We start from the raw sequence: 15,079 nt of genomic DNA on the forward strand, positions 1-15,079 counted from the left end.
CAGACTGGGGAGCTGGAAGGTAAGTTATGAGAAGAACCAGGAGATACTACAAGGAGCCAGGGACCTTCATCTGCTAACACCTATTGTTACAAGCTTTCAAGAATTACAAAGACTGAGGCAAAAGTTCAACTTTTTTTGGCTGCTTCATCCACATGTTTTCTACTATGGTGGATAGAGAAGTTCAATTTCCATATAAGAAAATAATAATAAGATAAAAAAGCAAACAATTCAACTGTTTAAAAAAAAAAAAAACAAACAAAAACTACACAGTTTCTAATCCTAAACTATCATTCAGAGGATGCAACATCATCATAGTGATTTCCATTTTAAGAAGGGTGTTTAAAGCCTTTTGAAAGGTACCAGTTAGCAGAAGTAACAGAGAACGTACCTAACCGTGACAAAGTACATTGCTAAGGAAGAGGAAAAACTCCTGGGCGGCTTTGGAAACATCCTTTTTGTGCTAAGCTTTCAAGAGTACAACAGAAGTGTGAAAGCCTTACAAGAGCTAAAGGCACATCTCAGACACTGCAGCACACAAGGCGTATGTGAAACAGTAATTGTTTTGAGATTTCAGACATATACTGTGCTGTCATTTGAAAAAAAGTGATGGATGAGAAACTGGAAACCTCAGGGAATTAGTAATAGGATATAAAGCATTTCACCTCTAGGTCACCAGTTCAAATTCAACCAGGTTGGTAGCGACCAAAAGTAGTTACCATCTGGCAGCTGTTCTCTGGCTGATGTAAATTGAGTTGAGGGTCTCAGCGCATTTCCTAGTGGACAGGTGTCCACATCACAAAAAACACCATAATTAACTCTCTGTTTGGCTTTCGCTGCAAAGCCAGTGAGCAGTGAATGGAAGAAAAGGCTGAACTGTATTCCAGGTCAGCATGAAAACACTTTGGCTGCAAAGCACTGCAGATTCTTAATCGTAATTCCCCTTTATATTTTAAAACATAGATTAGGGAAGGAGTCAATTTATCATCATTACATTAAAAGTAGTAGCCTTTCCAACTCACGAAAGAGCTTGAGTGCTGCTGTTTCTGCTCAACGTAGATTTCTTTTCAACATGCAGCTACGACAGTTTGGAAGCACAGTGAATGAATCTGAAGTGCAAAACCGTTATTAAAAATGGTGAATTTACCCTAATGCACGATTCTGGATATTCCATCCCTAAATATATATATATATATAATATTTATTTTTTATATATATATATATATATATATATATATATATATAATATATATATAAATAAATATAATATAATATATATATATATATATAAATATAAGACCAGTTACTACAGAAAGCAAACTGTTGTTGGACTAATGGATACAGACTGGGGGTGGTCAAGGCTGTCCTGTAAGAGGAGACTAATTGTACAGAAAAAAATTGAGAGTATAGCAGAGAATAACATGGCATTTCTTCACAAAGAACTAAAATGGTAAGTATCTGCAACCCAAATCACGCATCACATACATGCCAAAAAAGGCTGTTTCCAAATCTTACGTAAAGCTGATTTAAATCATTAAGAAGCATCTCCCCACATGGCACACGCTTCAACTCATCACCCGATGGCATCCTTCAGTTTAAGGCCAAGCACAGCCACAAAAGGGGTCCAGGTAAGAGTAACACCCACCATTACAAGGGCTATGAAGGGGACCACTGGCACCCAGGAGGTCTGAGCCACATTCCCCTCACAGAACGAGCAGAGAACAGCTGGGGGACACAGCTGGAGCGGAGCTGAGGTTCAACCTGATGGCATACCGGGGCATTTCTCGAACATCACTAGCTTCTGAGACTGTCATGGGCTACTGATGCCATGCAGTAAAGAGCACAAAAGCTGTTGTTGCGGGGCAGAGCCCTGCGGCACCTACCGTGAAACGTAGCCCGAGCCCGTAGGTGGCCAGAAGATGGCATCTCGGGCTGAAGGATTTGACGTGGTTGAAGCGGTAGCTGACTCTGGAATGTTCTTCGCACGCCTTCAGATAATGTTAACTTTAAATAAACTTGCTGAATACTCATGTAAATTATTTCCATTTGGCTGTCTCATTATTCAATATGCTTTCAAGGAACATGGTGATGAAAGAAGAAAAATACCTCTTTCTAACATAACCATACTGGCAAGAGGATCAACATTATCAGTATTCAAAGAATGTCTTGGCAGGATAAACCTTCATAAAAAGAAGGAGCACTAGCTAATCCAAGTTGTCAAAATAGCAATAGTACTTCAAGGGTTGATCTGCAAAGTGATTCATTATTTACTGCTAATGCAAACAAAACACTCCGAGCAGAAACAGCAACCATTTCCTATCAGGAATTCACTGACAAAGAGTACACAATAAATAAACCCTGGGAGAATCGATAAAAGGAGATCTATTTTTCTTGCTAGAAAACAACTCAAAGGCAGGAAGAGCATCGCTCTTCACAGAAAACAAACCAGACATTTAATGGATATATTTTCATTTGTACTAACACGGATATGAAGTGTGGCACAACAGCAAGAAAATAAATCTAGAAATTTCACTCAGAAGCATAAGATGAACACCATTAAAATCAATGTAGTGGAAATACAGCATGCAATGTATTGTTGATCCTAAAAATGCATATACATTCAACAGCTCAATAAGAAGCCTGATTTTCCAAAATGGATTTCTTCTAGATTCATTCAACCATTTTCAGATGCCTAACTTCAGACCCGTTAATGAAACTTTCAGCCTCATTACATTACATATTCTTCCTCAGTATAGTGAGAGCTATACTTTCTTCCATTCTCCTTTAATTTCTTATAAAATACAGGACTTTAAGAAGGATTATGTTAAAATATACTGCTTTTGTTACTTATTTTCAAGATCTTTTAAAAACACGTGTTGTACTACCCTTTCTACTTTTTTTAACCCATTTTTCCTCGTCTCCTTCTGCCGTACCTCATCTCTGCTACCTTCTTGCTCTTTTAAGCCCTGGAACCTGATCTTACTCCTGACGTGTATCATCTTCTATTGCAGCAGAAAGTATTGGCGCAGCCTCAAGAATTTGGGATTCTAGGAACTTGTTTGAATAATTGAACATACAATTTTTTTCAAGTAATATATAATCCACGAGCTCCATGAAAAATAAAGCTATTCTAAGAAGTTGATTCCTGGTACGTGTCAAACAAATACAACAGCCACCAGAAAAAAAAAAAAAAAAAAAAAAAGACAACCTGATTCAGTAGAGTATTATCCTAACACACACATCCTGTAGGATTGCTATAGGATATGCATCTTCTGATCTGAATTAGGAATTGTAATGACAATAATATTTAGCATCTCAAGGAAAATGAATTAAAATTCATATTCTGTGATGTTATGGTACAAACAAATGCATGTAGTCTTGTTGAAAGTAGTTATGCACTGGAATTACACAATTCCAAATTTCTGAAAATGCATGGTGCAATAGGCAATTTTTATTTTGCAAGGTATTATAGCAGTAGACACACAGGAATATACATTCAAAGAGTTGTTTGTTTTAAATAGTTTGAAAATCATTTTAAAGCAGTTTTGAAAATTATTTTGAAGCAGTTTTAAAGCACAGACAGACTACACTTTCTATATGATTTCTTTGGCCTTTGATATTTCCAGCTCAGCAATAGCTACTGAGCGACCTCTTGTGCTGAAAAATGTCTGAGCATTTTTCTTTTTTTTTTACTAGTTTTTATTTTAAATAAATTAAATTAATGTAAGGCCAGCAGTGCAAAATGAAGAGCCCAAAAAATCAGCACCACTTTTGCCATTACAGTGAATACATACTGCCTGCAGATAGCATTTGTACTGATTTACTTTACCAAATAAGCCTACCCAAACATGGTATTGAAGTATTTACTTCTGAAGCAGAGAGGATAGGCTGCCTTCACATATTCCCAGCAACTGGAAACCAAGTGGTTTGGAACATGGATGCATCACTTCCTAAGCTACGTTGAGACTACTGCCTGAAATGAGCTTCAAGTAGCCATTAAACCTTTTTTCAACTACTGCTACCCTCCCATGGCAAAGAACGTAGTGACAACTAAAGCAATTCTCTTGCCTCTTCCTTTCTTTTTATATCAGAGACTCATGCCAAACCATGTAATATCCTCTATTCCTAAGACTATTGGTCTGCAGAAGTATCACACATGCCGTTAGATAATGACCCTTCATAATTCTATTTTTTTTTTGTTTACACGATCACAATGAGCATCAGTTCCCATAACATACACATCCTGATCACTGCTTTCCCCCCCTCAAAGTTTTTTTCTCCAGCTTGCTGTTTTCCCACACTTTGAAGTACAATTTCATGATCAGAAAACATTTCACTGTCAGAAAATACGTCTGTATGTGTACAGAGTTAACCTGGTGACAAAATATCCCTAAAAAGCATTTCCCAACTATTACCTCCAACAAAACCAAAACAGTTTACAGGACAGCAGTTGCATTCCTTCTCGTCCATCAGCAAAAGGACAGGTTGGTAGAACAGAGCCATTTACATCTTCATGCATTTCTTTCAGCTTTAACCGGGTTTTAGATACCACAAAGAACTTAACAGTGATGTTGCAAAATGAGATCATGAAGTCCACTAATCACTGAAAGAACCATACTATTGGGTCCTTCCGTAAATTTTCAAAGCTAACAGCTTGCGGGAATCTATGTTGCCTGAGCACAGCCAACATCAAAAACATGCAATGCTTACTATCTCAACATTTTTGTTGTAAGTACCATGAAAGAGACATGTGACCAACCTGCACATTATTGTCATTGAATTATAATAGACATTAAAAAAAAAAAGATACGTAATAGCCTAATCAAGGGGGATGAAATCAAAATGCCATAGAAATCATTTGCAGCCTGTCAGTAGCAATCTCACTGCTGCTCCGCTTCTCATTTTTCCACTCCTCAAACATCACTGCTTCCTTACCCAAGAGAGTCATTCCTATGCCTTTCTGCCAACATCCACAGGCATCAATACGAATTTCCAAACAGACTGGATCACACAAACTCTGAAAGTAACCATGCAATAGATGTCTAGTTCAGCAAGGTCAGCTGAGCAACCATGCTCTATACAGTACGCAAGCCATTTCCCAACACAGTATATCAAACTTAGGATCTGTAATAGAAGATAACAAGCTACAGTTGCCCCACAGGGGAAAAAAAGGTCAACAGAAGGTACTTTTGATGTACTGTACTAAGCCCTTGCAGTAACCAAGGACCATAAATATAAGCCCCAGTTTAACCACAGAAGAATTATACCATATCCATCAGAGAGGGCAAAAACCAAGCCACCAATTAAATATTAAATTAGTTTTATTAACCAACATTTAAGACCAATACTGTGAAGCACTGCTAGATACATCAGCGAGCTTAACACAATTTATGAAGTAAAAAATCCTGAGGTGTCTCTGGTTTCAAGCTTTCCATAGTCTCAATGAAATAGCACTGAATGTAGTTACTCAGCTTTGGAATACTAATTCTGTAGCCACAGGGCTAGCTTTTTGTTTTTCACAAGATATACACTTTGATATTTAGAAATACGTACCTAAATATTATCAAAGCATGTTATACAACTCCAGAAACAGATGGACAATCTGTTGTCTTTTCAAGAAAGCACAGTGTAATTCACAATTTCCCCTGAAAGGGAACTCCAGTGTGAATGTTTGGTTGACAACAAGTAACTGATCCAAACCAATCAATAAACAGGGAAAATAACAAGGTCAACAAACTGAAGTTTAGAATAGAAAAATTGCTGAGGGGTCTGGCCACGAGATGTCACTCTCGACTTTGTGGCAACTTGGGAATTCATCAGTGTAACTTCCCTCTGGTGTGTCAAAAGCAGGAGCACAGCCAGTAATATTAGCTATGGGAAATTGAGGTCAGGTAAAGGAGAAATGCTTGAGGTGTCACTTCTGTAGTTGTGTGTTCAAATTACTGTTCAGTAACCTGTGAAGTCAAAATAGCCTCCAAGAAGCCTCTCAATTTGTTCTCTCAATTTCAAACAACAAACTCAACTAAAGCTTGTTGTTACAACACGTTACTCTTACACCAATGTAGCAAGCTGTTTTGAAATATTTAACTTTTTTAAATAAAACCATCGTTATGCACTGAGCTCTTATGACTTAGCACACAGCAAGCTACTTGTATGTGCTAGGTTAACACTTGACTGGGCCCTTTGTCATTGTAAGATCCGAGCTCTTTGTTCAGCGAACACCAGCTAAAAATAATGTCTATACTTTATACATCTATCCAAGGTATCTGTTGGAGCAGACCAAAAGGCAGATCTGAGCCTGCGTTTTACAAGTTTAAGATTGAAATCTGTAACCATCGTAAAACATACATATATAGAACGAAGAAAGAAGTGGAAGCCCAAAAGGAACCTATGATGAAAGAAAATTCCTGGGAATGAAAGATGTTATGTAACTATTTGATAAACTTCTTAAATTCCTCAGAAACCGAGCCTTAACATAGCTGACATAGAAAAAGTCATTAGTACCTTATTATGTGTAAAGATTATCCTCAGGTCTGGTTTTATGATGCCATATGCTATCAGAAGATCTTGGATTTTTTTCAGTTCTTCCTTACATTTTCTATTTGTTGAGTAGAACTGCTTTCTTACAGGAAGGTTCTTAAACAACTTGAGGACTGTCACTGTTGTACCTGCAAGCAGGTGATAAAAAACAAAACAAGCAGAAGTTACACTGAGTAAACAACTTTTTTTTTTCCACTTGAAGAGGACTGTATGTATGCCACTGCATACAAATAACTCCTAGTAACACTAGATTATCAGCTCGAGGAGAAGAAATATACCAAGTTAGCAGTCATCTCACCAAAGTAAGTGCCAACAGACTTCACAAGCTTTGCCTCCCCTAAGGTACCTCTGCTCAAGGCGCAGTACCTGACAAAAAGAGGGTTATCAATCTACCAATACAACCATAAAAATTCCTAGTTGCAAAGTTAGATAAATGCCACAGAATTCATTTTTCAACAGCAATCGTTTCACAATTTTGACAAAACACACAGCAACGCAACTTACAGGCTCCAGACCAGGATTTCTGGCTGTGGAAAACACTGCAGCCTAAATCCTAAAAAGATTCCCTGGTTAAAATTAGCTCTCTAAGATGCAGAATTTTCAGATTCAGGCCTTTGTTTGGGATTTGTCCATTGACTAGCCCTAGGCAACTGCTTCTGACTTAATGGCTCCCTGCTGCCAGTCAGCAGACTGACAAGGAAGAGACAGGTCTGGCAGCCAGGCTCCACTCTGGGTGTACAAGGCACTCCATGCTTCAGGGGGGAAGAATATTGACAGGCAGCTTCTGTGGCTCAGCTGGGATGTACTGAGGGTGAGAACAGAGGTACCTTTACAGACAGGCAGCAACTGCTTCCTCAGAAGCCCACCTTAGTCATAAGAAAGGAGCAAACAGCATCTCTTCTGGGAACACAGACCTGCTGGAATGTGTATGTGAGGAGACAACGCTGTCTTTAACAGTCCTCACCGGGCAACAATTAGCTGAACAGAGCTAACAGAAGAACAAATGCTACCCCAAACCCACACTAAGTCTGAACCACCAAGGCCACCTCTGAGGTGAGGGCAACCTTTATCTTTCGCACAAACATGCACAAGGATTTCTATGACATGCCCTTCCCTGCAGGTTAGAAATAATTGAGGCTTTGCTTGGTTGGTCCTACAGCCACGCTGCTTCCGGCTACTCCCTCATGCATAGGACGGCAACTCTTCCTCCTTTAAGCAAGGGTTTTGCAACGTACAGAAACATTATTTTTGTCCTGAACAAATCTTTCATGTATAGTCTGTGCCTGGACCTGGGGACACAGAATTTTTACAGCTTTTATTTCCACTCTGCCAGCTTGAAGAAGAGAGTCAGAGAAGGAGATGCTAGTTTATAATTGCTATCTAAGGCAACTTCCAAGACATTCTCATGAAAACAACACGTTCTTCTCAGCTGACAGGCATAAGGCAAGAAAAGATTTCACACTCAACCGTCAAGTACAGAACAGACATTTCAACATCAAATAAGAGCCCCAGAGAAACATAAAACACCTGTCACAATGCAACGCTAGAGCACGGTATCCTACCTTGTCCAAGATGGGAAGGCTTTTTGGAAGTTATATGCCCACTATTATCCAAAGTATATTGAGTGCTGATACTATCAGCAGCTGTCTTTGTTGTGATCAAAACCTGTAAATAATAAAAATAAACCATGTTAATCGAGGATTCACAAAGATCAGAACGGGCTTAGATAAGCTTCGCTTTCACTCTAACCATCATGTTATTTTAGTCACCACAATTACATTTAATTAGTTTATAAAATTCTTCTCCTACAGGTGTTTCTTACAGTCACAGAAAACATTCAGCATTATCACTCAGTTTTTCCATCCATTTAAAAAAGCTTTTAAAAGCCACACATTTCTAACAGTGTTATAAAGTGTAAGGTATCCCTGGTACCTACCAGACACACTTCTTTGTCTTCTATTCTGAACAGTTTAAATGAACAACTAAATCAACCGACCATTTTGCATTTCCATCCTTCACGAGAGAAGACATACTATGACAACTACGTGAGATTACACAAACCCAACTACTATCAAACAAACAGAATATTATCTTTCCACACCCAACTGTATCTAGCAATCATGCAGTAGTATGTTTTGTAAGCTACTAAGGTAATACAACGATCATCTTTAGCAAGACCAATCGCACACTAGAAGTTCAAATAAAACTGCAACTCCCTGAGTTCAGGTATCAAGATTTTGAATGACAGAGCCACTATGCTTTAACCACCTGAGAGACAAACGTTAGCACTCCTACAGAGCTTCAGGATGTTTTGGTTTATTTTTGTTTCTCGTACAAATCATTCTGAGTTCAGCCATGCCTCTGGAAAGAAAAACCAGTAATTGATTAATTGGAAATGACAGTATTACAGACATGGTTAAGGGCCAATAGTAAAGTACCTCTGAACTGAAACTTCAGGGGGCAGTTTGGGTAGGCCAAACGCAATTAAAACCAAGAGCATTTAATTAACGTAATTACTGATCCGTGGATTAAAGAAATACCTATTAAAGTACTTAATACAGTCAGACCAACTCCCATCTCTTACGAAATGCAACCTGGAGCTGCTTAAATGCTCAGAACAGATGGCATCCTGCTCTGACAACTTGTCTGCAGCGACTGAGGGCTGGCATCGTCTGTCAAAACACCAACACTTCTGAAAGCATCTTTGGAAATCTCCATCCAAACACACAACCCACTCCTGCTTAGTGCAATGCGAACGTAGCCCAAGGTAGCAAGGAGTCAGGCGCTCTCACCCTCTGACACCTCTCCTGACCTTGATAGTTGACACTTCCCATCAGACACTGATACCAGAATCTTCCTGCGGGATCTAATCCTTGGGAGGCTTAGGAAAAAGAACCCCAAACTTGATTGTGGCACAGCACAAAGACAGAAAGGCAAAGCACAATGGAACACACAGATGCTGTGCCCTTCACGTGCAGTACGAACATTTCTAAGATGGTTTTGAACTAACGTGGCTGCTTTTAGTCAACAGGTTACATCTTAAGTACACTGTCAGCGTCAGTCCTGTTAACACAAACACATGGCTCAGACTCAAGCAGGCCAGGGAGCAGGTTCCTGTTTACTCCTCAGGACAACACTAAGTTTGTGCAACTGCCATCATACACGTCAAGAAGCAACGTGGAGCCCAGCAAGATCCCATGACTGCCGATCACCTAGATAACATCAAGGCAGAAATCCTCACTGGAACTGCAGCTATGTGGGCCATCAGTGCCCTGAGTGAATCCTCCTGGCCACTATCTTCCGTTTCTTATTTTGACGTACCTTAATGCAAGTAGAAAACTCAGCCATACTCTTAGACTTTACATTTTCTGTTAATGCTACAAAGGGCAAACCAGTGTTTTAAGCAATCACGTATCTATCTATACCCTGACACAAAAGAAAAGGACAAAGAAACATTAAACAATCCATCCCTGCTCCATTCTGGCTGAGGAAAATAAATGCGGCACTGGTGTAATCAGTATGACAGAATGGCAGGAGTGACACTAACAAGAAATCCATGTTGCTTCCTAACCTTATGACACGACTTCCGGGGCAGAGAAAGGCAGCGCACACAAGCCAGACTGTTCAGAAAACAGGTTCCATGCAGGCTGCCAGAACAATTTGAACACTTTGCACTGATATTTTATTAAAGCTTTCACAGACACGCACAAATCACAGAAGCCCAGACACACAGCAACTGCTCACCTCTGATATGCAACAAATTGATCCCAGGGCTTCCCCACGAAAACCGTACGTTGTCAGCTTTTCAAGATCCTCAGAAGAGCTTATTTTTGAGGTGTAGTGTTTAATTGCCATAACTGGAACATCAGCGACCTTGACTCCATTGCCATTGTCTCTTACTTCTATTTTGTCAAACCCATAATTCTCCTCAAAAAGAAAAAAAAACAGATATTGATCACAAAGACAGACAAATGAATTAAGGCACAAAAAACCAGCTAAAAATACTGCTTCCCTCTTTTAATACTGCATCTCAATCTCTGTGATTTACCTTTATGCGTATGTGATACATATTTTACTGAAGTCTGATTTAAATACTTGTCATTTCAATAAACACCTGCATATATAGTTAAAACTCTGAAAACCAAGGTAATTAGAACAGCTAAATGAAAGATGGAATTCAGATTCTGTAACATCTCAAACTCAGCCCCAGCAAACAAATGCTTCCTTCCAGCTATATCATAATCTGCATGTATAAATCACACCCAAAGAATTCACAAGCCAGGAGGTTAAAGTAATTAGAGCTGCAGGATCACTAACTGAACTTCTTTTACAGAAGCCATGTGTGGCTCTTTGAAAAGATTATGATGTGACATACAGAAAAGCACGCTGTACTGTATGGTACATCTAGGAACCTTAAAACAGGTTTTGCTTAGGAAGAATGTCTTCAGTGAGTGGCTACCATGGTTCCAGAGCACGCTGACACTGTGCAGAGCACATGATGGGTGATCACAGAAAGCTAAACAGAACTAACTTTGTTGCTCCACCTGGACATATGCTAGAAGCAGTTAATAAAAATAGGATGTACTGCCAGAGTTATTTCCCAAAGTAAAAAGTAACGCAACTCAAAACAAAAGGAAGGCATCTACAGATAATACATGTATTCACATATAACCTGCATTATGAAACATCAAAAGCCTCTGAGGTAGGCAGAGAATTATAAATATTTAGTTAATTGATATACAATAGAAACGTTGGTAGTTTTTACTTTCAATATTAATGAATATTGCTAAAGTTATCTTCAGGTGAAAAACAATCTTTTGCTTATATTTGAGTCAACCTCCTACTGGGAAGCAACATGGAAACTGAGATATACCTCAACTGGACTTAAAACACGTCAGGGCATAAAAAGGGGAAATGTTCCACTCCACTGCAGTATGCAACAATGCAGGGTTTGGGTTTTGCATTTACCATGAAGAACTGCCTTCAATTCTAACACTTGCTGTTCATCTGCTTTGGAAAAAAGTGAGCAGATTTATCTTCTTCAACCTGAATCACAATGTTACTGATTGATTTTCTATTTAATTTCTAATATTATTCATTTTTACTCACGCACATTTTCTTAAAATATTACAGTGTTTAATCTTTGTTTTCTGTTAACACCTTCCACTTGTGCTACATGGCCTTAATACCACGTGATGCTATGAGATAGCCGCGAGGAGCGGCTGAGGGAGCTGGGATTGTTCAGCCTGGAGAAGAGGAGGCTCAGGGGCGACCTTATCGCTCTCTATAGGTACCTTAAAGGAGGCTGTAGCGAGATGGGGATTGGTCTATTCTCCCATGTGCCTGGTGACAGGACGAGGGGGAATGGGCTAAAGTTGCGCCAGGGGAGGTTTAGGTTGGATATTAGGAAGAACTTCTTTACTGAAAGGGTTGTTAGGCATTGGAATGGGCTGCCCAGGGAAGTGGTTGAGTCACCATCCCCGGAGGTCTTTAAAAGACGTTTAGATGTTGAGCTTAGTGATATGGTTTAGTGGAGGACTTGTCAGTATTAGGTAAGAGGTTGGACTGGGTGATCTTGGAGGTCTCTTCCAACCTAGACGATTCTGTGATTCTGAGATGTTTATGCTATTCTAACAGACCACTGATGCCAAGCCATGTGGTTCAGCTCCCTCCTCTTTTACTCACGACTACGTGGTCTCATCTCTGCTTCAGCTATGACTCTCTGAAGATCAATTCAGCTCATTAAACTGGCACAACACAGTCCACCTTTCTTGCAGGTCTTTTGCATTAACAAGATGAACCAATCGTGAGAGGCAGAAAGGTCTAGCAATATCAAGCACAGGGTTTTAGGTCCTTGCTTTTCCGGTGCCTAGATGGATCAGCTGTGTAGTATAACCTCTCATCCTGAGCTACGCTTCCGCTGAGAGCGATCTAAGTATTAGAGCTCCCACTTCTCATGCTGGAGAAAAAGGAACAGAAACAAGCGCCTGCCTTTTACAACAGCCATTTCATGTAACAGTAGCAAACCTGTAGCTAAGATCCATACTTTCTGAATCCCACTTCTGCTCCAAATACTAACATAGGCTGTTGCTCATCTTCTCTGTTTAATTACAACACATGGGTGTAAATCAGACTTTAAAGATCAGTCTCAAATTCCTGTTGCTAGAGCTCAGTCAGTGAAATTGATAAGACTGATGCCTGTGGAGTCTCTGCACTCATACACAAGCAATTATATTGCTTCATCAACAGTTTTTAGCATACTTTAACCTGAACCCAGGGCATCTTGTCAAAAATAAAACCATTGCTCTACATATGCTTACTGCACAGTCATGCTACTGAGGCAGTTGACCCTGCTGCTTACAAGGCAAGCTCCAGCGTGTTTGTCTTTCTAATAGCAACAGAGCTGAGGTTCAAATTAATAAGTAGATAACACGTAACATCTTGGCCACAGTTCAGTTTTTGATTAAATGACTAAGTTTATATTGTAATGAAAGCAATATCACGTTATCTAGAGCTACAGCGCAAGCTGATGTGTTCCCCAGTCTTGTGTAAAAGCTAGCTGACACACCATGCAAAGACAACACCACCTATTGGAGTTTGGTCAGCCAAGAAGTCAACAAGAATAAAACCCCAGCCAAAGCTTCCTGCTACAGCTTGCCACTGCAATGGCTTCTACCTGCAAACCATCTCACCCGCAGGTTACCTCCTGCCTATCCGTAAAAAAAAAAAAATGCCACTTCTGTCTTTGTTGACTAAGCAGCAGCCACAGTAGTCATGTTGCTTAGGGAGCTTGTAGTAATTGATACTACAAAAAGACCTAACATGGACATCAACCTTTTCCACAGCTTCCACCTTCACCTTCCTGCCAATACTTTATAAGGAGAACTCAGTGAGCCAGTCTAGCAGTGAAACTCAAGTCCAACATCTTTTAAAACAAGCTATTAGTCAGAAAAAATAATTTATGAGTAAGAAAAGAAGTATTAAATAACCTGGCAATTCTTCTCAAGACACACTCAGCAGCACAAATATAACTTGTCGTTTCAGTGGGACCTCTGAACATTAAGGGAAAATGATTTGGAACCATTTTTATTTGAGGTTAAAATATATACTTAAACACAGTTATTAATACCCTCCCACCACCAAAACTACGATAGCCTAAAAAAATACACTGACAGTGGAACAACCTTCCCACCATCTTATTTTATGTATAATTACCTGCAAGCATACAAGAAAGAGGACTTACCAGTTTAACATCAATACTTGTGGCACTGGCATCCAAGGAATTTTCTATCAGCTCCTTCACCACGCTGACAACAGATGTAATCACCTGAGAGCTTGAAAGGAGACGAACAGTTTCTGCCGGAAGCTGTTTCATAGTGGAATTAGAATCAGAGAAGCTGCGCAGAAACAAAGGAGAAATAGAATATAAAAGACACATTACAAATCTGCATTTCTAAATAATTGTTTTACAGTGACTTTTAAATGTAAGTAACATGTAACATCACAGCTAAGGAGTAAAATTTTCAAGACACACTAGGACACAGCTTTCTCTCCAGTCAGTGAGTTTGACTTGTGGAAGAAACAGTACACAGAGGTCTAGACTAGAAAATATTATTTTAAGCAGACTTAACTTCTACCAAAAAAAAAAAACACTTAAAGAATTCAGAGATGTAGTGAGGAAAACAGTATACTATCTTGCATCTATAAAGTCATCTCCTCTAAATTACCATAACATGATTTTGATCTTGCAATTATAACAGAAAAGACATTACATGGTAACCTGGAGTGCTATCAGAAATGTCTTCAGATAGCGTATCTACCTAGCACCACATCTAATTCTACTGCTAATAACAAAAACTAAAAATTTTGAAACTTTACCATTTTTTTCTGAACTTTTTGTATATTTTTTCCCTGCATTTGTAATTTCTGAGTTCAGTGCTGCTGACTGCGTTCTGCATATGATTCCCAGTAGCCAAAAATTCAAGGAAGAAACATGACCTGAAAGTAACTTCTTTGAATCTGGTGAGGGCAGCACAGTGGTGCTGAGAAAAGTTGTATTCATTGGCATTATGATCTACTGTCGGAAATAAGGAAAAAAAAAAAAAAAAAAAAAAAACCTTCTGAATTATAACCTTACTTTTCTTACTTTTCTTATCAGACTTACTATGTTCCCTCAGGCAGCTCACTTGATTTCTGGGTCTTCCATTTGAAAATAGAGATGCAGAGACAATCTACCATGAAGATTGTAAGTGGATCTGCAAGTTTTTGCATATATTGATCTTTAAGTACACAACTAGACGTAATTAACCAAGCTCCAGCTAAAATCGTTGCTGATCCTTGCAGCCTGACACAAGGAACTCAACCATAGCTTTTTTTTGTATATAAGAAAGGGGGCAGAAAGAGCATTACTAGCTCTTTGTGCCTCAAGAAGGGTTCAAGCACTACGTCACTCTGTCTTACAAGGAACGTTGTCTGTCCACAACAGCACTCTTTACTGTGAGATGTGGAACAGCCATTATTTACACTGAAAGACAAACAAACC

General features: G+C 39.2%; 1 protein-coding gene across 8 annotated transcripts in view; it reads right to left on the reverse strand.

Moving 5' to 3' along the window:
• PMS1 (PMS1 homolog 1, mismatch repair system component) overlaps positions 1-15,079 on the reverse strand; it is a 46,494-nt gene that overhangs the window by 29,523 nt on the left and 1,892 nt on the right. For 6 of the 8 annotated variants that reach the window (XM_040562246.1, XM_040562245.1, XM_040562252.1 and 3 more), the window contains 4 exons: positions 13,781-13,934; positions 10,282-10,464; positions 8,100-8,202; positions 6,502-6,665 (listed from right to left, as the gene is read on the reverse strand). In XM_040562246.1, coding sequence (XP_040418180.1) covers positions 6,502-6,665; positions 8,100-8,202; positions 10,282-10,464; positions 13,781-13,912 — 582 coding nt within the window. In that variant the 5' untranslated portion in view covers positions 13,913-13,934. Of the gene's footprint in view, positions 1-6,501; positions 6,666-8,099; positions 8,203-10,281; positions 10,465-13,780; positions 13,935-14,683; positions 14,747-15,079 lie in introns of those variants that run through there. The other 2 variants (XM_040562247.1, XM_040562248.1) reach the window with 2 other exon arrangements.

Source organism: Cygnus olor, chromosome 6 (assembly GCF_009769625.2).
Source record: "Cygnus olor isolate bCygOlo1 chromosome 6, bCygOlo1.pri.v2, whole genome shotgun sequence".
Lineage (NCBI taxonomy): Eukaryota > Metazoa > Chordata > Aves > Anseriformes > Anatidae > Cygnus > Cygnus olor.